The sequence below is a fragment of the Chanos chanos genome, chromosome 16, assembly GCF_902362185.1.
Source record: "Chanos chanos chromosome 16, fChaCha1.1, whole genome shotgun sequence".
Lineage (NCBI taxonomy): Eukaryota > Metazoa > Chordata > Actinopteri > Gonorynchiformes > Chanidae > Chanos > Chanos chanos.
Window position 1 is genome coordinate 5,238,950 of NC_044510.1, and position 26,367 is coordinate 5,265,316.

The 26,367-nt window shown below is 45.6% G+C and overlaps 1 protein-coding gene across 1 annotated transcript in view; it reads left to right on the forward strand.

The window, feature by feature from the left end:
* Positions 1-196: 196 nt before the first annotated feature.
* Positions 197-26,367, forward strand: part of smurf2 (SMAD specific E3 ubiquitin protein ligase 2) — a 51,741-nt gene continuing 25,570 nt past the window's right edge. The window contains exons 1-3 of the mRNA XM_030793404.1: positions 197-272; positions 22,890-22,928; positions 24,701-24,809. Coding sequence (XP_030649264.1) covers positions 221-272; positions 22,890-22,928; positions 24,701-24,809 — 200 coding nt within the window. The 5' untranslated portion in view covers positions 197-220. The remainder of the gene's footprint in view (positions 273-22,889; positions 22,929-24,700; positions 24,810-26,367) is intronic.

Consider the following 26,367-nt stretch of genomic DNA (forward strand, 5'->3'; position numbering starts at 1 on the left):
GCTTCAGGAACGATTTTTTTTTTGTACAAATGCAATAGTTTCTAAAAAAGGAGTGTAGTTGAGCTGCAGAATGGCAGCGTTATGCACATCCGGGCCACAATACCGTGACTCCATTATTCCCAGTTCACTGTGAAAACTGGCGAAAGAGCAAAAACCAAAAGATTTTTTTAGTGTATGAAGATTTTCTGTAGTTCGTCGTCAGGTTGGGAAGCTAAAGGAAATGTCTAATCAAGGAGTAAGGAGAAATGGACCGGTAAAATTGCGTCTAACAGGTAAGAATGTAGTCTAGTGTTTTCTCAATGTTTGGAACGATAGCGGCTACCATGCTAAGACAGCTATCATTGTTTAGTCAGGATTTTGTGTGTTGCCTCATGGCCAAATATTGTTTAGCCGTGTTAAGACTGTTGTAGAAGCAATTCCATGTCACTAGCAACTTCAATTAACATTTGGGGACATAGAATAACTAGTTAAATAGCTAGCAAACAAGTGCTAGTTAGTTGCAATTCTAGCACCGTGTTAGCATACTAGCCAGTTTTTAATCTAGGAATATCTAGGCAGATGGATATTGGACCACCGAATAAATAATTCGGGGATGTTGTTGCATTCCCTTCGACGATTTCATAGGTTGGATTTCATGTAATACATTTGAGTGAGAAATCGTCTTGTTCACGGTGCATTTTAACATCTGCTATCACTGTGTACGCCTGTTGAACTGCTTGGTTGCTGATTGTGGACATCTACCATGCTCAAAATATCAAGACAAAAGTATGTTTCTAGTAAAGAAATGGGCTTGCTCGCGTATGGAATTAAACTTGTAAATTTGAGACATTTTAACACCCAACATTTTAACCAAGTGGATAGATCAGCACTGTCTTGGAACTGGTTCAGCCACGTTTACGGGTTTGCCAGCAATAGCTCAACGTAGCTGTGGTTTTACCAAACCTCACACATCAGAGCATTCAAGGAAATGTTAGCAGAGTTTCTGAATTTCCCTTACTAACGCACTGTGGTATTATCAGTCCAATACGTGTTATACTTTGTAAACAGTCTGATTTCCCTTAAGTTTCTCTGGGTGATAGTGTTGTAAAAAAATTCCCAGAACAGGCTTGTCGGGAAAGGGGCAGTTTCGGCTAGGAAATAGTTTCAGTTTTATTTTAAGTGGGAGGAATATGATATGTCGATTTCAGAGATTACGGCGATAGACATGAATATAAACTCCCCTGTTTCTTGTAACCTAAGCCTATAAGACGCTTCAAGAAATTTCCGGTCAACAAGTATTGTCTCTTGCACACCGAAGATTTCTTTTGTCATTCACATCTAGATACTGCCTTGCCCGATGTTGTAGTAATTGAGATTAGTGATAAATCTTTCTCCAAAGAGGGAAAAAAAGTTAGAGTTGCGTTTTTGTTCCTCATTTTGCTTTTGGAATATACAATAAGAAATACTCATATAATAATATGTTAATAATATGGTAAGATATTTTTCCCGCACGTGGACTGAATTTTGAGATACTTTGTCATCTGTAAGGTCTAGTGGCGATGGCATGCAGCCTAATGATCAAACTACATTTCAGTCGAAACAGCCACTCTCTTAGATCATTTAAAAATTTAGGCATATGTTGAATAATTGTACTTCTGTTTTTTTTTTGGGGGGGGGGGGGGGGGGTGTTAATCGAAGTCTAAAAACTAAAAATAATGTGTCACATTAATGAACCCATTAATTTGTTCTTCACAGATATTTATGTCTCTGTTTGGCAGGCTATTTCAGTTTGGTATATTTGTTGACTTGAGTAAAAAATATCCTGTGCTATGAAGGCAGAACCCATGGTGATTTGGTGCTTGCCAAAGTTTTTTTTTTTTTTTGGACGATTACAAACTGTGAAATGATTTTCTTCCTGTATTGATGTCTAGCAGCTATGATTTTGCTACTACAGCTCTGCATGAAGCAGGCTACCTGTAGCCTTCCAAATCGGTCTGAGTGCCCCTCTCCTCAGATGATAGGTTGTTTAAGAGCCCTTTATGGCCTCGTCACATCATAAAACACTTACTTTGCTGCTAGCCATTCCTGAGTGTGTTACCTACCCTCCCCGCCGATGAAAGAGGAATATTGTTTCTGATCAGGTGAACTCCTCTGAACTAAATGCCCTTAGTTGGTTTATTTGAAAGGCTTTTGATGAGGGACTTGCCCGAAATTCACCTCAGCAATCAGAATGGTAGGGTCTGTGTGCTCTTCCCCCTCCTTTTGGCCCGTTTTGTTTGGTTTCTGCCATTCGAACACAAACAGCCAAACGAACATGAGAGGACATTGTTTTGACTGGAAGAAAGGGGATGACAGCCGTCGCGTTTGATGAGCCTCCAGGATTAGCGTGGAGCCAAATTCCAGGTCTTTCCATGCGTCTGGAAGAAGCCAAATTAAATATTTAAGCTGCACTGTTACTGATGGAATGAAGTGGAGAGAGAGAGTAAAGGAAAAAGGAGGTCCCCGCATTGATGCGAGAGAGAGAGAGAGAGATGTGCTTGGATTTGGTTTAGGTTTGAGCAGTGGGTTTTTAAAGTCGTGATGTGTCTTTTTTGGCTAAAGAAGACTTGATGATATTAGATCAGCTTCGTCCTCCGGATCGTCTCAAGCCCATCCTCACTGTTGATGTGCGTTGAAAGTAAATTCATAATATTTGAAACTTGATGACAGTGAAAATGTTTCACGTCAAAGATGAAAAATTTCAGCCTTCATATGAGATTTCTCATCATCAGTTGAACTGAGGAAACCTCTGATGAGGGGTGAAATGTCTTCCAGACTATACACAAATCCAGTTGCTTTTGACCCACTAGTACTAGATGTTGTGATTGATACTGGTCTTAAATGTGGCTCATTCGCCCAGTCAGTATTCAGTGAGGCAATCTTGCGCTAACTGAAAATCAATGTGGATTAAGTGTGTCTCATTTACTCAAGATGTCGTATTGGCAGTATGTGGGGACAGCGTGATGGAAAAGCCCAACATTCCACATCACCTTAACTGGACCTGCATACTTCTTGATGGACTGCAGTGGTCTCCGAGTCGGAATCCTCGGAATGCGAATTTACTGTGGAAAAACAGCCAGACAGCCACCGCACAAACCCCCCCCCCCCCTTTTTTTTTTTCTTCCACAGTTCAAAGCAAGTGACAGAGTGGATGTTTTCAAATGAAGCACACTTTTTTTTTCCATCAGCAGTGGCGGTAAAAACATAGCAGCCTTTTCTGCAAATTGGTGTTTGCTCAGTGTACTGTGAGTGTTTTCCCGCCTTGTTTCTGTCACTCATACCTCTGATTATTTCATGATATGCACTCAGGTTTTTCTTCCTGGCTAATGGAGGTCTGATGACTACGTTGTGTAATGTTAGATCATGTTATCCATACACTCCACAGACTCCCCCAACCAGTCACTCCCATGCCCCACAGTCTCAGGAATGACGCTGCTTTTTAGTGGATTACAAATGTTTTTTGTTTGTTTGTTTGTTTGTTTTTCTTTTGGAGTATACTTACTTTCCTCTAAATGTCCCCAACCCCTGCCCGCGACTAATCTGTTTTGATTGAATCCACACAACCCAATAAAATACGAGGATGTGACTCCAAGGAATGATCTTCAGCCCGTCGCGTGCCGAAGCTGGAAGAGACTTTTCCAAGAAACAGCCTGTGGCGGTCAGCAGGGCCGGGAAGGGCGGTCTGTGATCTTCGCGTCATCTTCTGTGTTTTGGCGGTTGTTGTTGCTGCTCTTAGGTGGAATGCTGTATCATCTGTGAAAAGTATGAATGATGAGTTGTGGAGTTGTGTTCTTGCTCTCTGTGCCCCCCCCCCCCCCTCCTTTGCTGACATGCACGCATGCATTCAAACCAGATGTTGCAGTCGGATGCCAGCTCTTAAACAGGAAAAACGTGGGGCGGCAAGCTGCTAAAACCAACACTTGAGGGGTGAGAATTATACTCGACACAACACACAGGGAAACGGGATGATTCCACGATGTTCCTCGGAGCCGATCATCTCTCAATTATGCAGCACAAACAGAACTAATGTCCAAACATGCGATCCAGCGTCGTAAATTCCTGCATCTCAACACAGTTAAATGCAAAACACATTATCTGATGAGCATGTCGTTTTATTGCTTGAACAGGGCTAGCGGCAGAACAGAACATTTGAGTGCGCTCGTAAACTGCGTTGTACAAACATCGTTCACAGTAAATGACGGTTGTCCTGAACATAACTGGGGAAAGTCACAGGGGATTTAGGCCAAAAAGGCAGAGAAATAACTCTATTGCAAAACATGGTCCCTTGCACATAGATCTCTCACTCAAAGTAAGGGGAGCAGGTTGAATGAGTTATTGGGCTGTGTTAACCAGCACTGCGTAAGAACACCAGACAATACTGACGCAGGCCTGAGTCAAGGGCTCTCTGGTCTGTTTTCTGTGACCAAGAAGGGAAATTATATTAGCTCCCCAAGGGCCCAGATAGTTTTATTTTGCGATGTTGCCTGGCAAGGAACCATTTAACCTGACCCAAATTTAGAGTTTGGTTAAATGGAAGTAATGTGGGGAGTTTCAGGTTAATCATCTAGAAGATCTAAAAGAAGATCTAGATTTGTACAGATCTTCTCATGCAATTCATGATTCTTCAAGCGTGCTTGAAAGGCAGCGTATTGGATGAGTTTTCACATGAAGGAAAGAGGATGAGAGGGAAGACTGCGTGAGGGGTTCCCTGACGTTCCCCATCCACAAGGACGGCTTTGAAGGCTGTTTGTTGCGACCCTGAAACTTCCCCTCTCCGACTGGGCACGGCTGTGCCGCCTCCCTCAGGGAACATCCTGGATACGCAGTAACGGGTCTTTGAGGGACTTAGCCAGTGGATTTACCTCTCTTTCCCTCTCTGCTTCTATTTCCCCCTCGCTGTCCCTGTACCTCTGTTTTCTCTGTGGCCTACAGTTTGACCGTTGAATAGCTGCCGTCCAGTTTTAGGCTACGGGTTTGTTAAGCTCCCCATCTGTGTAGCTTTCTGTTATTTCTTCTCTGTACAATTTGAAGGTACTTTTTTTTCCACTTCGTAAATCTTTGACATAAATATATTCACTGTAGCCCCTTTCTTTGCGGGAAATTCATTCATTTGTACTGGCAACAGAGGTCTGTTCAGCTCAGGCTGAAATATCTTAGCTCTGATGAATTAGGTGCTGTTCAAACCCATAATTGGTATTTCTCTAATCTACTGCTGAGCTTTCAGACATTTGCTCATTAAAATAACTTTAAGCCCACAGCTGTGCAAAGACGTTGTTGCGGTAGAATAAGGTTTGATGATCAAACGAAAGTCCCTGAATTAGTTTATCTTGAGTCGATGTCACATAATAGTTTTATTAGGTGTCGGGGAGGTATGGAAGTATTTCCAGTTCTGTGGGTGTCCGGGCAGGATACAGAGTGTTTAAAAAAAAAAAGGGGGGCGATTAGGAGCACATGTCAGGCCGCTGACTTTGCCGCCAAATTACAGGATTTTAAGTTGAGAAAACAGAACAGTTCTACGTTCTCTGTTTATAGAGAGGTGAAAACAAAACAAAAAGTGAATGGGAGCAAAAAAGAAACAAAGAGAGGGGGGGAGGGGGGGGGGCCAAGAAAAAAGTGCAGTCGCGGCACATCATTCGTAAGCTTTTTCCTACCAAGACTGCGCGTGAACTCCAATGATTAAGATCGTTCCGCCAATTAATGGAGTCGGGGTTGGATTTCCTGTTGATTCAGCTGCATCGCGGGCGAGACAAAGACAGATGCCGTCATGCTTTCTAAACTGCCGCCGCCGCCGACGTCTCAGTTAATTCGCTACGGCCAGATGTGAAAGGAAAGAGAAGGGCAGGGAGCATCGCAAATGAGCTTCTGCACTCAAGGAAGACTTGTGCAAAGGTCAGCATTGACAGGTGAATCACAGCTCTGATGCCCAACGGGACAGTTCCTGTCCATTTCCTCCCTCTACGACCCTGTAGCTGACAGCTAGCCTTACAAAGCTGGTTGTGTGTGTGTGTGTGTGGTTTATATACAACTTATTTGACTGTGAGAAGCTGATCCTTCATAGAAAGTTGCCCATTGGTGGAGGCTTATCATCAAACGCAGGAATGGATTGTTTTAAAGTCTCCTCCAAGCTCACTCCGCTGTATGCCAGATTACTGCTGCCCACCCAGGGGGTGTCCAACGATAAACAGATGCTGAATTTTTCAGAGCCAGCCAACGGGACATCTGCATTTTTGCCTGGATGTTACGCTCCCCCCCAATTGTTAGCTGCCCTTGCCTGACATTTTGCCCTGGAGACACCTGCCTTATATATGTGCGTTTAGTCTACGTAGGCCTCCCCGTCTACATTCCGTATGTCAACTCGACATAAGCTCCTTTGTGGTCGGTTCGGCTTCTCGAAAAGGCCAGTAGGATACCGTGAGGAGATGAGGATGCAGTCTCGTCGAGGAAGAACCTTCCAGAACCTTGAGAACGAGCCAAAAGAGTATGTTCGCTGTACATTTGGAAGGACCACGAGAGCTTTTTGGTCCCTCTGGGATGGTGGATACTTCCGCGTATCCTTTCCCTCCGGTTTCTTCGCATCCATCCAGTTTGTTCCTAGGCCTTCGCCGGTGCCGTGCGTTGCTTCCTTAGGAATCCTCGAAAAACGTCCCCGTCCCTGCGATTGTCATGCTCTTAAGTTCAAAGGGCTGGTATATTGGGGCCGCGTAGGGGCCGGGTAATGGCGCGGAATTGGATTAATGCCGAGAGTTGTTCCAGTCAAGAATTAATCTGGTGCTGTCTGCAGGCACTTCTCATATCGCGCCGCTTGACCCCCCACTCTCATCTCTCGCACCGTCCCTCGCCCCCCCCCCCCCTCATCATTTCCATAATGCAGTGTTTGAAGTGAAGTCCTGCTTAGGGCTTCCCTGAAGCAGCGAAGACTGTTCTGAATATGCATCTGTAACGCAGCCTGTTATTTCCTTCAACCAACCTTTGTCTTCTCTTACTTTTTTTTTTTTTTTTGTCGTTGTTGTTTAGCCTGTTGGGCAGCGCTTAACAAAGAATGAAGTCGAGATTCCAAATATATTTATTTGATCTTAGTGGGGGGTTTTTTTTGTGTGCGCATCACAAAATATATAAATGATCCACCACCACCACCACTGCTGCCCCAGTATATTTATTCAAGTCGATCAAACAGAAATCGCCTGAAATCTTGTAAAAAGCGTTTTAAAAGCGCAACGGCTTCTTCAAGGTGTCAGTCTCGCCAAGCACAAGCCAAGTACAACAAGCTCTCTACACGGCTGTGCACTGGAGGCAAGCCCTCCGCTGCCACACACTGCGGTGGGGTTCACGTAGGATGGATCAGGTGCGAATGTTTGTCTGTAGCGGGGCCAGGAACTTTCTGGCGGAGGCCCAGGTTCTTTTGCAGACTCTCCCCGTGTTTAGTCTGACCTGAGCCGCTGCCGACCTCGTCTCCCCCGCCTCACCGTCTCTCAAGGCATCGCCGGGGGACGTCACAGGCTCCCGTTATTCTCTGCCCCCTCCTGTGAGAGGCTCTCTCTCTCTCCCAGGGCTCTGGGGTTCATAGAGAGTTGTTGTGGGAGGGAGGGAGGGAGGGAGGGAGGGAAGCATGTGTGGAAAATGGAGGATGTGGAATCGATAGATTAGGATTCCATGCTGTGAACAGCCTCAGCTGAACGTTGTGTCACATTCGAGGCTCTTGTATCAAGAATATTTTTGGAGTGGCCATCACAGATACGATCTGTTTGACTGGACTGGTTTTCCCATGGTATTTCTGTTTTCCAGTATGGGCGTAAAAGGAAAAAAAAACAAAACACAGCGGTATAAATTTTTTTTTAAATGCTTGTAATGTGTTGATTTTGTGGTAATTCATAATTGTGAGGGTTTGGATTCATTACTGCTGCAACAGTAACAGTTTAATTGTGTTTTTTATTCAAGAGTTGGAATCTGTATATCGAGCATGCATTGCGTGCACGTTTTCTTGAGAGGGGGGAGGAGGGGGAGGCAGGAGAGATGTGGCTTGGTGGGGGGTTGGAAGCTGTCTACCGCATTCCTCTTCTGGCATAGGAAGCTGGAGAGAATTTTTCTTGACATGCCGGCTTTCCCATAGACCAGGACGGACACGCACGGATGGGATTAACCCTTACCGGCCCTGCTAACATTCAACAGATGGGGCCCTGAACTGAACCATGAATAATGGGAGAACCAGAGGTTCATTCATGATAACTGTAGTTTTCCGAAACATTTTAAACATGGCTGTCAGTTTTGTGCAAATTCTGTTCTATTTGATTTGTTGCCATAGCGTTTCAACCTTAGACCCAAAACAGTTCTCAGAACCGAAGATGAAGATTTTTTTGTCCAGCAAAGCAATTCAAAGTCATGATTCCTCCGTGCATTTGTGTTATGATTCCAGTTGCACTTTTTCTCAGTTTGACAATGCTCCAGCTGACAGTCTCAAAGGGTGGGGGGGGGGGGGGGGGCACTGCAGTTAAGACCTCAAAACCTCCAAGGAGACAGATCAGAGGCACTGCTTACTTTTACACCATATTGAGTTTCAAGTTCAGTGTCCACTGAAGTTTCGACAAGTATGTTCTGGCCTCCTTTCAAGAAATACGTGCCCCAGTATGGAAGCACACCCGACCCTTGGTTGGACACCGTTTGGATTTTAAGTGCCGTGTCACGGTACCACAGGACCATTTTTTACACGTGGAAAAGTGAAACAGATTTGACGGAACAACGACGACCACAACAACGAAACGTTAAGTCCTCAGACGTTTTCGCGATGGTTCGTTGCAGATTTTCCTTCTCAACTCGTCGGACAACTTTGAAGGAGAGTCGTAAATGTACAAAGAGCTTTTGTCTATTCACAGGCCATCTCTTTATCTCGGTATAGAAACTCCAAAGAGGAATTCACATTAAGCGATTCGATTTTAAATGGGACCATTCTTTCTGCAGCGCTTAAGATTGTTTAGGAATCCGTGTGTCGATTGTCAAAAGTTTGTTTGTTTATTTATTTATTTATTTGTTTGTCTTCTGTGAATATGGTATTACTCTTGCACTCTTTTGCTGAGTTTGACGGTTTAGGTTTAGCTCGGTTCTTTTTTTAATTGTGTCTCTGGTGAAAACTTGGTGTGGAAAATGATTATGAAACCCCGTTTCCAGCACAAAAGAAACAAATGGAATTTTTGTTTACTTTCAAGACTCAGATGCGTTCATCGGTTTGCTGGAACCCTGAAAACATGTGAACGTACAGACCCCCACCCCCAACTCCCCCCAAAAAAGACGTACACAACAGAATATTCAGTTTGTCATTTGGCAGAGGACAAGACACCATCTGTGCTCACTAATTCTCTCCCTGTCTCAGAGAAGCTTAATACAGAGGGAGAGATTTGTGTGGCCATTTTGTCAATGCAAAGTTGATAGTTTTTCTTTTTTTTTTTTTGGTTTGGAAGCTAGCTGTATAGGGAAAAACATGTTCAAACTTATTTGATTATGCCAAATACAAAGCTGAAGTAAAAGTAAAAATGAAAATACTTGGATATTTATTTTTTTGTCATGTAATATTGTCTTTATGAAAAGACAGCTTTTGCATGATAATTGCACTAGTAGATGTCAGTAAATTACATCCTGTCAAAATGTTGTAGACATAAACGTGTGTGTGTGTGTGTGTGTGTGAGTGCGCGCACATGTGTGCTTGAATATGACAATAATGCCTTTCTGATCTGAGCAGTCTTAAACAACAGTGACCACTGGGGACATAGGACAGTTGCTTCCACTGTTCACTGAACAGACGATGATCATATTCCAATCAGATTATATTCCCTTCCCTGCGCTCTGTGCGTGTGCCTGTTACGCTCACCCCGCACAGTAGCGCTATTATCTGCCGGCAGGGCCAGCTCTGCCCCCTCTGCCCATGTCAGCTTTCTGTCCAGTGTACTCCGTGCCCTAATTCTGATCCAAACATGGATGTTATTATCACGCTGACCCAATTATGCACAACGGCCAGTGGCACCAGCCAGCACATGTCCAATCCTCTGAAGTACAGTGAGAGAGGCTTCCCTCCTCCATCACGCCATTGATCAAGTCTAAAAATGTCCAAGAATGTGTTGCTGTCACGCACGTGTGCAAATGCACACACACACACACACTTGAATGCCTTGCATGCTTTTTTTGTTTTGTTTTGTTTTGTTTTTTTCACCCCTCAGCCAAAGCATTGTATGTTTTGATGACGTTATGTGAGACAATACAGAGGGAAAATCCTTTGAAACACGAAATACGGATGGACCTTGTCCTCCCTTTACTGTAATAAGCTTGCGATTTATAACAGATGGTCGTCGGTCGCGGTCCTCGCCTTCACCAAATTTCGGCGAAGAAAAGCCCTTTCTCCCCTCAGCGACAAGGAAGTCGTCGCCGTGCGTGCGTGCATGCGTGCTAAGAGGTCTGCGTGGTGCATATGCACCGTGTGTCTTGGGAAGGGAGGGGAAGAGGAAGGGAGTGTTTCTTCTGGCCACAGATATCTCAAGGGCTGCCCTAGCCCCTCTGTCTCTGGTAAGGAGATTAGTGAACACCCATCCTTCCACAGTTAACTCCAAGCCTCCGTACGCCTCCCCTCACGCAGCTCCTCGAACCGCTACGTCACGGCAGGCCCGAGGAGCCAGCGCGCTCCGGAGACCGATCCGTCACCGCGGCGATGTGTAAACCTGAGCCTCTGCAGAAGCGTGGTGTTTTCTCTGTCTCTCTCTCTCTCTCTCTCTCTCTCTCTCTCTCTCTCTCTCTCTCTCTCTCTCTCTCTCCCTCTCTCTCCCTCTCTCTCTCTCTCTCTCTCTCTCTCTCTCTCTCTCCCTCTCTCTCTCTCTCTCTATCCCTCTCCCTCTATCCCTCTCCCTCTATCCCTCTCCCTCTATCCCTCTCCCTCTCCCTCTCCCTCTCTCTCTCTCTCTCTCTCTCTCTCTCTCTCTCTCTCTCCCTCTCTCTCTCTCCCTCTATCCCTCTCCCTCTATCCCTCTCCCTCTATCCCTCTCCCTCTCCCTCTCTCGCTCTCTCTCTCTCTCTCTCTCTCTCTCTCTCTCTCCCTCTTTCTGTGTCTCTGTCTTTAAAAGAAGGTGAGGTGGATCAGTTAATGAGAAAGCCCTTAGGAGTCTGGTACGACGGAGCTTGTGATAAATTTAGGCCGAGGTCCTTAAATAAAATAATTACACCACTTCGTTTGATCTCGGCATGAAATGCGCTCGATGATTTTTTTTTTTTTCCTCTCTCTCTCTCGCCCCGAAAGGATAGAGACTGATTCAAAATAGGCGACAGAGCTTGAATTTTCTCTTTCTCTCTCTCTCTCATACACACTCATTGACGTGTCCGATTTTGTCCACACTCGATTTGTCTTGTAAAGGCAATTTTAGTCGACAGGTTCAAGCTTTCCATTCCTCAACTGTGTGTTTGCTTGTTGACTTTGAGTTTTGTGTGCTTGTTGACTTTGAGTTTTGTTTTGACACAGGAGTGTTTCGCGGCTGCAGTCAATCGTAACGCGGTTCATTGTTTGAACCATTCAGCTTCTGTTTCGATTCCTCACGTTAGAAAAAAAAAAGTCATTTCACGGACATCAGAAGCCTCACAGGAGACTGAATGACATGTGCCCGAACAAGTTCTCGATTCCGTTTCTTTGTAAATCTCTCACCTCTTTACTTCTGGAGAAGAAAAAAAAAAAAAGTTGCTTAGCCATCCTAAAACCTTTCTCATGCACTGTATGTCATGCTCTCTCTCTCTCTCTCTCTCTCTCTTTCTCTCTCAGGACTCTCGCTGTTTTTTCTCGCGCCAACGATCTTTAGGGTTTGCGTGCGATATCTTTCTCCCGAGGTTTGTCTCTCCGTGCTTCAGTGTCAGGCGGGTCCTTGGGAATGACATTCAGCTGTGTTTGCTTTGCGGTCGTGGTGTACATCACACAGACTTGGACACTTCGTCACCGGTTTCCTCTTCTGGTGTCTCAAGCTTGAGGAGTGTCGTTCCGCCCTGTGATCACTGTCTGGAGCTGGCCGCGTTCCCGCTTGTGGGGTTTTTAGCGTTCCAAATGCTGGAATTTCTTTTTCTTTTTTTCTCTCTCTCTTTCTTTTTTTTTTTTTTTTCTTCTTTTTTGAGGAGCTCCTGATATGAGTAACTGGGTGAAGGCCTCTTGGATTTGGGGCAGATGTGTTTGACCATCCGATTGTGAGCAGTGGTTTTGTAGCGTTTCTGACCCACTTGGCATTTTTTTGGAAAGTACCGGTGTCTAATGGGGATATCTTTATGTTTACATTAAAGTTTATGTGTTTGTTAGATCTGCCCCTCTCGGCCTTACAACAGTGGTCATACTGTACTATTATAGAGTTACGCTAGTTGTTTTACTATTCCTTTGTGTACTGTAAATGTCACATTTTAGAGCCTGTTTCTTTAAGACACTTGTAATGGATACTCATCAAATTCCCTGCTTTGATTGTTGGAATGATTTGGATAGATCATCTCCACATTGTTTCATTTTGATCAGATTTTTTTCTTTTTCTTTTTTTTTTTGAGTAAACTGTTGTGACGGGCATTACTGCCTGGAAAAGGATATAGCGTACACAATCCCAGATGTCTGTGAGTTACAGCATTCCAGAAATAAATCCGTAATTTCTCTCTCTGCGGTATGTACATGATACTGTCTCAGAGGGGGAAAGAATGGTTTCACCATACAGGCCCTGCAACACATTATAGATTTAACCCTGGGACCACTGTCAGCTACTGTCTTTTTTTTTTTTTTTTTTTTTTTTTTTTTTGAGTCCGGCGCAGAATGTTAGTCGACACCAGAGACGACTGGGCAAAATGACGCTGTCGCTCTTTCGTTTGTTCTCTCTCTTATCTCCACCGATTTGCTTTTGGCTGTGTTGCTCAGGGCAAGGGGGAGGCGGATTCAGAGCGTCACGTGGCCCGCCACAAGCAGGGCGTCTTGGAGGAAACGCTGAGACATCGAGAGCCATGGGAAAGAAGGTTTTTGATAGCTCTAAAGTGTCTCTAATGAAAGAAGAGGCTCGTTCCCGGTCGTTCTCGCAGCCTCCGTGCATTATGGAATTTTCTCCTCTGTGACTCAGTGGACTGCCACTCAGCTCTCATGCCCCGCCCATGTACCGCACCCAAGTGTCGCCGCGGCGACGTGAGGGGGGAGGGGGGGTGGGGGAATAAAACTGGCTAGACTCAGCGGAAACTCGGGCAGGCGACAAGCCGAAGAGTGACTTAGAGAGTAGCTTTACTCCGAGAGGGAAATAAATGCGAGATTAGACCTTGCTACTGCTGGACCAAATGACTTCTTCTGTTATCCTTCTCTCTCTCTCTCTCCCTCTCTCTTTCTCACTCTCTCTCTCTCTCTCTCTCTTTCTCTGTGCCTGCCAAAGATACCCCACTCCCCCTCCACTCATCACCCAAGTGCCCCATATTAAAGAACAGAGCAGTAAGGTCAGCCTATTGTTTACGGATGAACAATGCTGTGAATGAGAACACGATCGCCTGGGGAAGAGTCCAAACGCTGGCCAGATATAAGAATAAGGCCAAGACCTAGGACAGGAGGGGATGAGTGGAGCAAGGATTACTGGGTGAAGCTGGGTCCCCTGTAGAAGGGGGGGGGGCTGTGGAGCCACCCTCCATCTAGACCTCTAATCAGATTTTAACCCCAAACGTTGAGGAGCTGGGAAAGTTTACATTAGTGTTCCTCTCTCTCGCAATCTCGTCTTTCTCTCTGTCTCTTGTTTTCTCACACCCCCAACATCCTCTGAAACATTTAGTGGGATACAACACAGTAAACCACACGGACACACACACGCACACACACACACACACACACACACATCCCTACACACACACAATATTACAAGCCAGTGTGAGAAAGCTACGTCTTCCCAGAAGACTTTGTCATTTCCCGTATCTCCTCTGTGTCCACATGTGGTTTGGGAAAGAAACGACCATGTATCCGCTTACAGCTCGAGTAAAGTGGCAAAGCAGCTTGAAAAGGCCCCCCCCCCCCCCCCCCTCGCCTATAGAAACACCGCTTATGCCTCTTTTATCTTATCCTCTGTTCTACTAAAGGAAGTGCTATGCATGTTAATCATCACATTTCAGTCGATATCAGAGTTGCCAGGATAGAAACTACAGAGAACACACTCTCTGAATGGGCTCCTTTCAACTGCTGCTGGTGAAAGTTTAACCAAATGGTGAAGTCTTTGCTCCACAGTATCTACAGTAGTATTCACAGATGGCTCAGTGAGACGGCAAGCAGCTGCAGATTTGGTGGGAAGGGGAGGGATGCTAACGCCCTTTTTTGCCATGCTTTTGGAGGTTTTGACGTCTCGGTTGAAGTATCGAAGTTGAGCACATAGTTTGACAGATTTGTGTTTAGCTGGGACGACAGAGCGGTCCAGCTGGTTTCTGATGTAGGCCATCCTGCTGTATGTGGGTTTGTCTTTGTCTCGTGTTGTTGGGGGGGGGGGGGGGGGGTGATGAAATTTTTATCTCTGCCCTTTGTTACTGTTGCCATCATTGTTGGACTGCACAGAAATCTCAACAAATTATGTGTGCACATAGATACTTCTTTATGTGAAAGTGTTGGAGAACATGCCCTGATTTTAGTTCACTCAGTCAGATCACTCCTGCATGTCTCTTTCCCACAGACCGATTTCGTGAAGTCAGTAAAAATTGAACTACAGCTTTTACACAAAAGCAGTGAATGGAGCTGATCACTGTCAAGTCAGCTGAAGCTAATCACAGGCTGGGAAATCATAAACAGGAGCAGACCCGAATCTAACCCGGAGATTGTACAGGCTTTTCTCGCAAAAGCCTTATTAAAAAAAAAAAAAGAAAGAAAAAAGACAAGTTACACGACCACAATTGATTCATTCCTCCTTTTTGTATCTCCGGGAACTTCGCAACATATCATTGTGTGTGTGTGCAGGCTGCAAACTGAATCCAATAACAGGTGTATGACACCCCAGAGAGTCCTTAACGCCTCAGCGGTGACATATTACCCTCCGCGCTCGCCCCGTTTCTCTCCTCTGTCGTGCCCCATAAACGAACCTAACCTGAGGTATCGTAAGCAGACGGATGGCAGAGCAGAGCAGAGCCCATTCCGATCCGAGCCAGCGGGGGGGTGGGGGGGGGTGGGGGGCGTTTTGGATAAATTACATTTCAAGAACGACACCATCCATTCAGGGCTGTCAGGTCTGCGTTTATGTGCGGAGAACCTTCGAAAGGGAAAATACCGGTTCGGCGTGTAGGTTGATAAGGGCTTAGAACCACACGTTGCTGAATTGGCTCTTTTATCGCTAGGCTGTCAAAAAAGAAGAGCTGTAAGATTTTCGCAGAATGGTAAAAAAAAAATTTTTTTTTGAAAGGTTATCAAGATGCCTTGCTCATAACTCACTGTCAAACACCTTCTGCAACGGTTGTAACTGGTATTGACTGCAGTGATTAACAACGATATGTTCATTACCTAAAGCCTTCAGCCCTTGTTGTCTGCTGAACCCCGCTGCATTCAAATAATCAATGTATTCTTCCTTCACCTGAGCTGATGAACACTAATTAACTCATTGGCTATCCTTAAATCATGTGACATTCGTGTGGTTCGTAGTTGAAGCGGTTACCATTTGGGACCCACTAAATCTCTCTTGTGATTGGTTGTTCACCGTTGCTATCGCGCCTCTGTCATAAGATTTTAGTCCCGTCCCAGCGTAACACATCTCGGGTTTTTATTCAGGGGCTCCGCTGGGCGCTCATAAGCTGAATCGGCGCTGTTTTTTTTTTTTTTCCAAAGGTGCGCATTTCTTCAAAAGAACACTGGCCTACGTCTGTTATAAACATGCTCCCTTCCAGAGCAACCGTCAGTTCTTGGGAGCATGTTCCTCAGCACCTGTCTTTGGGACTTGTTGGACTGGAGATTGTTTGTTTGTTTGTTCTAACCCAGGGCCATCACACCTAATTCAATATGCAAGCTCACATCCTCGACAAGCCATGAATGAGTTGACTCAGGTGCAGTTGCGCTGGACTTGCTCTCTGTTGGGTTGATAAGAGCGGAGGTCGAAACTGTCGTCTCGGTTGGACTGTGATGAGTCATGTTCTTTACTGGGTCTTCAGTGTACTCCGAACCAAAAGTGAGAGGCGAACATTCATAATTAATCTTTCATACGGGTTTACTTTGTGTCCGAGTGGAAGTCCATCGTTTGTTTAAGAGAGGAAAAAGCGGGAGATGAGAATGGTTTTTACGTTATAAGGCGGGGATCTGTCGTAGAGCGGTTGGGTGTGACTTACACTGGCTACAGTGTGTTCTCACCCAGTCCTCCTCAGTTCAGCTGATCTAATCTCTATTTTCTGCTTGTCCTGTGGGATTGCAAGCAGAATAAGAAACACACACACACACACACACAGAGGACCCTCTCTCACAAATGCAGGCTCTTGCCTGCCATCACCATGACAACCTACAGATAAGGTTTTCTTTGTTTTGGGGATTTTTTTTTTTTTTTTGGATGTTTCTACCTGGAGCCAGCCAGAGAGAGAGAGAAAGAGAGAGAGAGAGAGAGAGCATGCATGCAAGGCAAAAACCCAGAGAGACAAGGTTGCTAGTGATTTAGACAGATTTGCTTTAAGCAGTTTTGGTAAATGGACATTGGGTAAATGTGACTAATAATTACATAGTTTTGAATCACTCTTAAGTATGTAAGTGTCATCATAGTGTTGTCTCATGTACATCCATACACGTCATAATATATTGGGAATGGCTTATGAATATTTTCAATATAATTGGCATTACTTGCATGGTTGTTAGAGTTAACATGTAAGTACACTAGTTACAAGTGATGTCAGATTTGAAGTGGGACCAGAGACGAGAGAAATGGTTGTACGTTACTCTGCAGATGCATTTTCTCTGTATTGTTTTTGTCTCTGCATATGATCGCCCTTTTTTTTTTTTTTTTTTTATGGAGAAATTCCTCCCGTGGAAACCCAGTCATCTTGGCAAGAACGCTCTCAGTGTGTTCCCATATGTCGGCGTTCCCACAAGCCGATGTTTTGATGCAAGCGAAAATGGAAATGCAGTATTCAAATTCACTTCCTAAATAATAATATCATACTCTTCAAGTGCAAATGCCCCAAGCCTGTCTGCCCTCTGTGTGTGTGTGTGTGTTTGTGTACAAGCCATTTTCAGCACACACACGAGTGTTGTCTGTCTTTAAGTAGCAGGAATGAGTAAGTGAAGGACAATGCTGCAGGCAGAACTTTCTCACTGAACCTGGGAAGACTCTCCGTCAATTGGTCTATCTCTCTGAGCCCTCAGTTCACTCACTGTGACACCTGACTTCCCTCCCTGGGGTTACCAGCTCAAAACCAGCTCTAGCATGTCTGTGTATAGAGGAGTAAGGGAAAGCCATATGTCAGCATGGCGGCGTGCATACCAGTCAGTAGATTAGGATGGAAAGGTCACGCACGTATGCCCACAATGTTAAGGTAAGAGAGGAAGTGACCTCCGCAGCCAATAAAAGCCTGATTTAATACCGCGGCCCTTAAGTGCATTTCCTACAGCGCGTAGGAAGACTCCTGTCATCGCAGGCCCATTACGCATAAAACCCACCAGTCACCAACCACTCGTCTCTCTCTCTCTCTCTCTCTCTCTCTCGGCAGTTTAGAAGAGTGACAGTCGCTTAACCAAATGTCATTAAACATTTTGACTGTCAGGACTGAGTGAGATAGAGAGTGTCGAGAAGCCATAAGGATTCATTGGCTGTAATGCCTTTTCTCTCAGGACCGTGGCTCTAATGGGCTTCATTTGCAGAAGTGGACCTGCGGTGTGGTCTTTTAGCCTGAAACCTCTCACCGCTATTCTGGAGGGAGAGAGAGAGAGAGAATAGCGCTGTGGGTGTTTCATTAATCGCTCCATTTGAATTGGCTGCCATTTTGTTTTGACTGCCCTGAGTTGGCCTCTGTCTAATGGGCTTCCTCCTCCTCTCTCTCTCTCTCTCTGTCTACACACACTCTTTGTCCTTATAATATATATTAAAATTCACAAGACATATTGTACTGCCACAGTTGTCAACGCAGGCATACTTGCCTTACACACGGTTGTGTGTCTGTGTGTACGTGTGTGTGAAGGGAGCATTTCAAATGAAAGTGTTGGCGTCATTGAGAGGAAGGTGCTCGGCTGTATTAAAGGCTGAGCCCTTTTGAGGAACTGTTTCTCTTTCAAAATCAGACCAACGTTCTATAGTGACTCACTCATGAGACAATAACTAACAACCCATAAATAAACATCCCACAATCCCGTTCTCTTCTCTCTCTCGTTTCAGTTTGTTAGAGTATCTCGCTCTACCCAGTATCGCTTCACTCATACACTTCTTTCTTTTTCTATTATCTACTCTGTCCCCTGCCGCATTCAGTTCTCTCTCTCTCTCTCTCTCTCTCCCCCACCATTTCTCACCCTCTGGTCCCTTCTCCATCCTCACATCTTCTGTGCACTTGGCAGGCATTAGAGGGGTTCCACCCCAGTTAGGTATTCCCTTTACCCACATCTCCACAGACTCATCCTTGCGCTTTTCCCCAAACGTGAATGAATGGAAAAGTCCCATAAGCGGAACGGAGCGGGGAGGTGATTCAGTCTCTCCGCGCCCTCTCCAGCTCCTTGCAGGACACCATACAGGCTTTCTTTTTGTTTTGTTTTTTTATTTTTCGTGGCGTATGAAGGGAACGCCCGCGGGGACGTTGGCACGGGGGGGGGTGGGGGGGGGGGGGTGTTGGTGTACCCACGGCACTCCCTTCCCGGCGAAGACCAGCCCTCTCGCATTATCTGACGCTCACTGCTCTGCGCTGCCGCGGGCCAAATTTAGCCGCTCGGCCTCCTGGGAAAGCGTCGGTTTGAACAGAGCATCTTAACTGACTGCACCTTATGTGCAGACTCTTTTTTTTTTTTTTTTTTAATGTCTTTTCCAGACAAGGCGGGTGGATGCCTGTTGCATGTTGCCAAATGCTTTGTATGTGTTTAGATTATACAGTGGGATAAGATGGAGACTGTAGAAGCAGTTCTCTGTCTCCTATGGAGAGTATGCCTCGGGCTTAATTACATTCGCCCGTGGCAGCGAGCTTTTCTCTGAGGTTACCGTCATAAGCACCTAACCTGTCACGGGGCTTGAAAACTGAAACCTTTTTTGTTCTTTTTTGAAGGGTGTTTTTTTCTTTCTTTCTTTCTTTCTTTCTTTCGGTTGAAAACAGGTATGCTTATCTTAACTACTATTCATAGCCATCTCTCTGGTGGCTGTAGCGTTCACACAGGAAGGTGTGAAACCGTGGCAGGAACAGGTATGGGTATGGTGTTGAAAACGATGTGCCAACACTTTATTTTTACAGATATTTTTAAGATTGTAACCGTTCCAAAGCAAACACGCCTCATGTCTCCTTTGTGTAAGAAGGGTTTAACACAGTCGAATATGAAGCGCACTGTGACGTCATAGAGGTTGCCGTGGAGCCTAACGCTGGAACCCACTAGAATGCTCAGCATCATTTAGAATCAACTGGAGTTTCAGCTCCCGGGTCTTGGACCTTAAGATGTGAAGAAATGGGAATTTTAAGGTGTAGGGTGCAGAAATGGGAATCTCACAGCGCAGCCTCAAACCAAATCCTGAACTTCAGTTTATTTCAGTGGACTGTGTGAGTTCCAGAATAAGGATGCTGTCCTGCCGTGCACTTTTCGGTCCATAGGTTTCAGTTGAAGTTCTTGTGCACTGATTAGTGAACTGTAATTCGTGGCTGTATCTCGTGGTTTCTTCTGAGACTACCACCTCACCTGACATCATCTCGTGGATTTTTTTTTTTTTTTGGTGGATTTTATAAATGCTTTCGGAGTTCTGTGTTTTTTTTACACGTATCTTGCAGAGGTTGAGGTTTTCCTACACTAGGCCAAATTCTCACATGGAAAGGTTTAGTTTTTGACGTATCTTGCACCAGTTGCATTGGGTAAACCCGGTGTGTTGCTAAAGGAAGAGAGTATTGACCTGTTAAGTAATGATTACGTGTTGAATCTCATCTTGAGTCTGTAAACCTGTTTTCATTTGACATGTGTTTTAGAAGCTTTTTTATCTTCTTCTCTACACCCCTCCCTCTCTCCCTCTCTGTCTCCCCCCCCCCCCCTCTCTCTCTCTCTCTTTCTCTCTCTCTCCCCCTCTCTCTCTCTCTCTCTCGCCCCCTCTCTCTCCCTCTCCCCCCCCCTCCTCTCCCCCCCTCTCTCTCCTCTTTCTCTCTTTCTCTCCCCCCCCTCTCTCCCTCTCTCTCTCTCTCTCTCTCTCTCTCCCCCTCCCCCTCTCCCCCCCCCCCCCTCTCTCTCTCTCTCTCTCTCTCTCTCTCTCTCTCTCTCTCTCTCTTTCTCTCCGTGCCTCTGCAGCGCTGTGTTTTTCGGTCTGTGTGAGCTGAGCTTCTCTTGCTCCGTCGCAGCTGTGAAAATAACGACACATCTAGGCCTATGCATTCTTCATGAACTGGTTTCATTTCAGTCACAATATTTGGCTTGTTTTTGAAGTCTCCTTCCTACCTCCTTCCCTCTCTCCCTCGCCCTCTCCCTTTCAAGCCTTCTCTCTCCCACTGTCTCCTTCTCTCTCTCGCTCTCTTTTGAGCTGAACTGAGTTGGAGAGAGACCTCCCTGTGCGTTAGCCTCTATTGGATGGGTGAAAAGACATTGTAGGAACACAAAGGTCCTATCACCTGGTGCCCCCCCCCCCACCACAAGAGTGCCCCATTCACTGCCTGTAAATAATTAATGAAGAGAGCTCGGAATGGTGCAAGGTGTTGAGCCCTCTCTAAGGGGCCTGCGTGTGTGTGTGTGTGTGTGTGTGTGTCTGTCAGGACTGGCATACACACTCGTGCAGAGATGCATACCAGATGTTTGAGTAATGAGGTGGGTTTCACTGGAACGTAACACATACCCAGGGATGTTTGCGGAAAGAAATTCTTCCTCGTCTGTGGAGCGAGCATGTACCCACCCCCCCCACCCCCCACCCCCAAACACCCCCAGTCTCCCCTCTTCCCCCTCCCAAGGTTGGACATCCAGTCGACCCTGTTTCTGTACTCAATGTGAGCAGCACGAATGTTTCAGTGTGTGACCTGCATCATCCTGGCTGTTTGGGAAACATGCAGGTGAGAAGAAAACTGACAGGTGATTCAAGGACTGAAAATCAATGGCTGGAGTCGCTAGAAGTATGTGTGTGTGTGTGCGTGTGTGTGTGTGTGTGTGTGTGTGCGTGTGCGCGTGTGTGTGTGTGCGCGCGCGCACGTGTGTGTGTGCGCGTGCAGAACTGAACTGAAAAGGGGGTGAGGCGGTTGCGTGTGAGTGGAGCTGGGGTAGCAGTAGTGATGGAGCAGGCAGAGTGAATGGTGGAGGTCTGCAGTCCCCCCCCCCCCCCCCCCCGCCCTGCCATAGGTGTGTCTCTGAGTGTTTGTCTAATCTAGAGAGAGTCTGCAGCTCACCTGCACACAAGCATTCCTCTCTAACTCCCCCATACATCCACTGTTTTCTCTCCTTGTCTGTCTCTAGCTCGGGTTTCTCTCTGTCGGCTGGAGCCTTTATGCTTTGTATGCGCAATCTTTTTGACAACCTTTTTTTTTTCCCTCTCCTCCACTCCTTTCTCGACAGCGCTGTGTATTTAAGATGCTTCTGGGTGAATTTTACCGCGTGGTGGAGCGCGCTTCAGTGGCAGATTTTAGATCTTGTCTCCAGACTGCTGTAGAACACTTCCTTATCCTGATTTTGTTCTTTTTGTTCTGGAATGCTCTTTATCCGGGCTGCATTCTGTTCCTTTTCATTCTGCTCATGTGCTCTAGAATTCTGCACCCAGCGGTCTATTCTAGAACCCCTACTCATCTCCTCGTCGGGCTTCTAGACCTCTGCTCATGTCTGGTCTGCCACGCTAAGACAGCAGACTACTTATCCAGTCTACTCAATTTGACCTCAGACCCAGTTCTGACTTCTGAGTATCCTTTATCCTATCATACTCAAAAGGTGTGTGTGAGAGAATGCGTGAGCGCTGAAGTGCGAAGTACCGTCAGATTCTCTTAAAGTACGAGGTACCTGTGGAGAACTGTCTGCTGAGAGATGAGTTTAGTCGTGAACGAAGGAAGGTCATCGCACGGCCTTGTCGTGTGTGAGGAACTGCTCCTGTCGTGAATGGCTTTTTCTCCTGGCGGTCTGAATGAAGACTCAGTCACTCGTAGGAGGGCAGATGTAAAAGCTCATTCAAACCTTTACTCAAACCTCTAAAAATAAAAAAAAACAGTTTTCGCTCGTTATCTTGAAGTGTAACTCACTCTTTACTGAATTCAATAATTCAGGAATTCTCTGTGTTTTCAGACCAGATCTCTTCTGAAATTTAAAATGATGTACCAGCCATTTTCTGAGCCTCATTGCCATTTTTTTTACCCCCTTTCTTCTCTCCCGCCTCCCTTTTTTTTAATGTCGGGCAAAACTTCTTTTTTTTTTAAAAAAAAAAAAGCAGAACCAAAGATATGAAGTGTACCTTACAGGGAATACAAGATGAGGCTCTTGAAACTACAACTCAGGATGTGTCTGAACTGAAATTTAAACATTTCCTGACCCATTTTCACATGCTAATGTCCTCCAAATCCAGTTCACAGGCTTTGGTGCTGTCGAATGTGTCCGAGCTCTCTGGTTCTGTTTCTGTCTTCAGATCTGAATCCTCATATTCCTGTGTATATTTGTTTCTGTGTATATGTGTGTTGCTTTAAATTCTCTACCAGTTTCACATCAGATTTTTTCCCTTTTTTTTTTTATTCAAAGTCCTGTCATGGTCCTGAAACATGAGAATAACGTGATTTTCCCTCTCTGTCTCTTGCAGTGCTCTGCGCCAAAAACCTGGCGAAGAAGGACTTCTTTCGTAAGTAAACTCTATCAGAGAGCGTTCTGTTTCTGTCTCTTTGTGTGACACAGATTTGCGTGTGTGTGTGTGTGTGTGTGTGCGTGCGCGCGTTTGTGTGTGTCTGGGCTTGTCTACCATCAAGCGTGTGTAGCAGGAGATAAGATCACCCATGAGAGAAACTGAATTTGGGTCAGTTTTAGGAGATAAAACTCCAGTAGATGCCAGACACTCTCTTTCTCTCTCTCTCTCTCTCTCCCTCCTTCTCTTCAGTTGCTTATTCTCTGTCTCTCCCTGGTACACTCTCTTTGTCTCTCCCGTTCTCTGGTGTACACGCTCTCTCTCTGGCTACACTGTAACAGTGGATCAGATAAACCCTGGGGGAGAAAGACAGGGAGAGACAGAGAGAGAGAGGAGATATAGCAAATGAGCCAGAGAGAGAGAGAGAGAGAGAGAGAGAGAGAGAGACTCATGGGAGGAGAGAGAGAACAGATGAACGCGGTATTGAAAAACCCTCGGCCTATTAAGAGCCGACCGCTCCGCTGTCACTCAAAACCTCTGTCCCTGCAGCCCAGAGAAACAGAGCTCCAGCTGTTTATAGGCTCAGCTAACTGTTTACTATGATACCACTGTACCCGCGATAGCTTAGCCGAGAAAGCCGGACCCAGCAGAACAGTGTTTTGGCTCTCTAAACCGTACATGTTACATGTCAAGGCACCACTGGCGGTTAGAAAACGCTCTACAACACAAATGCAACACGCTGCTGATGGTGTAGATGATAATGAGGTTCATGGCTAAACAGAGAGTGTAGAAAGGAGTACATGAGTGGGACAGTGAAGAATAAAAGCAGTAGGATGTTCAAAATGGGGTTGAAATGACAGGAGGGGCCACTGGGTAGGTTGGCTTAAGGACAGCTATTTTTTGAGGAGGGTGGGAGAAGGGCACGTGAGTGTGTGTGTGTGTGTGTGTGTGTGTGTGTGTGAGTGTGTGTGTGTGTGTGTGTGTGTGTGTGTGTCACTGCGTTTTTCTCCCTCCGTGTTTTGGACTGTTTGGGTCCGGCTGTCACAGAAACGGCTTGTTAAGGCCACTCACACAGGTGCTTTCCAAAGAGTCCGTTTTTCCCATACCAGTACTAAGAGGCTGTGTAAATACTCCCTCTGTGTGTGTGTGTGTGTGTGTGTGTGTGTGTTATGGCGGGGACGAGTCAGGGCTGGACAGTGTATTGATTTACCCAACAGAGCAGCCGTTTGAAAATGGTTTGATTCAAAAGCATGTCATGTTCAACAGAGTACAATACAGTCTGAAAATGGTTTGATTCAAAAGCAATGTCATTTTCAACAGAGTACAGCTTTCTGTTGTTTTCCTACTTGGTTATCCAAAAGTAGCGAAAGCTAATCTTTATTCAGCGACCTCAGACAAACCATCAGTGACCAAATCACATCATGTTAGCCGCGGCACTTTCTAGAAACATCATGATGAGAATCGTTTATACTGGAGGGGGAAAAATACAGAGTTTTTTTTTATGGAAAAGCTGACATTGTTCATTCATGAGCAGACAGCGCAGACTGTTATGTCTATAATGAAAACAGTGTCTGTATTGTAGATTGACCAAAGGTCTGAAAATATCGCGATATTATTTTTAGACCGTATCGCCCACCCCTGCAGTGTGGATGTGGGTTTGAGTATTTCTGTGTTTATATGCATTTGTGTTTGTTTGTTTCTATGTTTGTGTGTGTGTGTGTAGGGGTATGTAAATGGGTCTCTCTCTCTCTTTCTCTCCCGCCTTGTTCCAGGTCTGCCCGACCCGTTTGCTAAGGTGGTGGTGGACGGTTCTGGTCAGTGTCACTCTACAGACACGGTGAAGAACACTCTGGACCCCAAATGGAACCAACATTACGACCTGTGAGAGCTCATTTCACCTTCAAACGCAAACACACACACACACACACACATAAACCACACGGACCAAAACCACCCCTACTACTGCGCGCGCACACACACACACACACGCACAGACACACAGGTTTTACCGAAACACCCACACCCAGAAACACACAGCACGTCCCTTAATCACCCAAACCAAACCCTCCACACCCATCCAATGGCCAGCCTGTCTCTAAGGTACCGAGTTCTCCATGAATTTCTCCCTCTTCCACCGCACGCTTGCTCCGCACAGAAAGACAACGACTGAGGTCTTTGACTTGAAATGTACAAACGATTAGGTTACTAATGCTGCACAGATGGGAGAAGGCAGTCTGTTTTGACGGACAGCAGAAGGAACTTTGAGTAAACGTAGAAGCTCAGTGTTGTCACTTTTCCCATGGAACCCACAGAAAATGTATGTTGGCGAGAATGTGTGTGTGTGTGCGTGTGTGTGTGCGCGCGTGCTCGTGTGTGTGTGCGTGTGTGTGTGTGTGTGTGTGTGTGTGTGAGTTTCCAGTCCACGCCTAGTGTTTGTCCTCTCATCACGTGTCGCTGGGTGGGAGAAGAGGAAACGCAGGTCTCCGTTTGTTTGGTCGCCGTGGCAACCGGACGCCTTTCCAACAGGCAGTGTTTAATTAGTGGCGTTTAACATGTCAGTTTTGACGGCAGGAAAAACACAAGACTCACACAATATGGTCCCAAGGAATGACGGCTTTTACAAGATCAACCTCACGCGCTCTCAACCACAAAGTAAAGAACCAAAGCAAATCAAAACCGTTTTCTGTCATACGGTCCACAGCACCCTCTCAAACAAATAAACTCCACTGATGTGATATCTTTATGGAGTCAAAGAAAACATTGTCAGAAGACGGAGACAGTAACATAGTTAACTAAAGTCATAATAATGACTATTATGATAATTAAGAACAGGTAAGTGTGCAGTTGTAACAGCAACATATACAAGAGTTGTCTTTAAATGAGCTCCTAATGGGGTACCCGTGTTTTTATAGCTGCGTCACGTATGAGATTAAAGGTAATGAGAGATTATAAAACGCGCTGGTGGTTGTCATACGCAGTTACAGAATGTCCTGTCTCTTCTAAAGCGGGAGTGTCTTAGAGAGTGAGGTAATATGGATGTTACTGGCGTCTCTAATTTTCTGCGCCCACCATTTCTTATAGTGGTGTCTGATTTGAAGTCTGTTATTTGTTAAGGACTAGGATGCGTTTGTTTTGATCAGATGTGGAGCCAGTTTAAATGATCCGTCTAACAGCCCTTTCTGGTGCTCGGCGTGCTGTGTGGGTTTCACTGTCTATGGTGGTGGTGTTTTTTGGAGAGACGTGTAAGAATTCTGTTTCCGCGGATTTTTATCTTTTTGTGTGAAATTCAAGATTCAGATTTTCAATAGGCTTTTTGTCTCTCTCTCTCTCCCCCTCTGTCTCTCTCTCTCTCTCTCTCGCTCTCTCATGCTCTCTCGTGCTCAAGCGTGCATGCACGCGCACACACACACACACTTGCTCTCTCTGTTCTATGACGAAC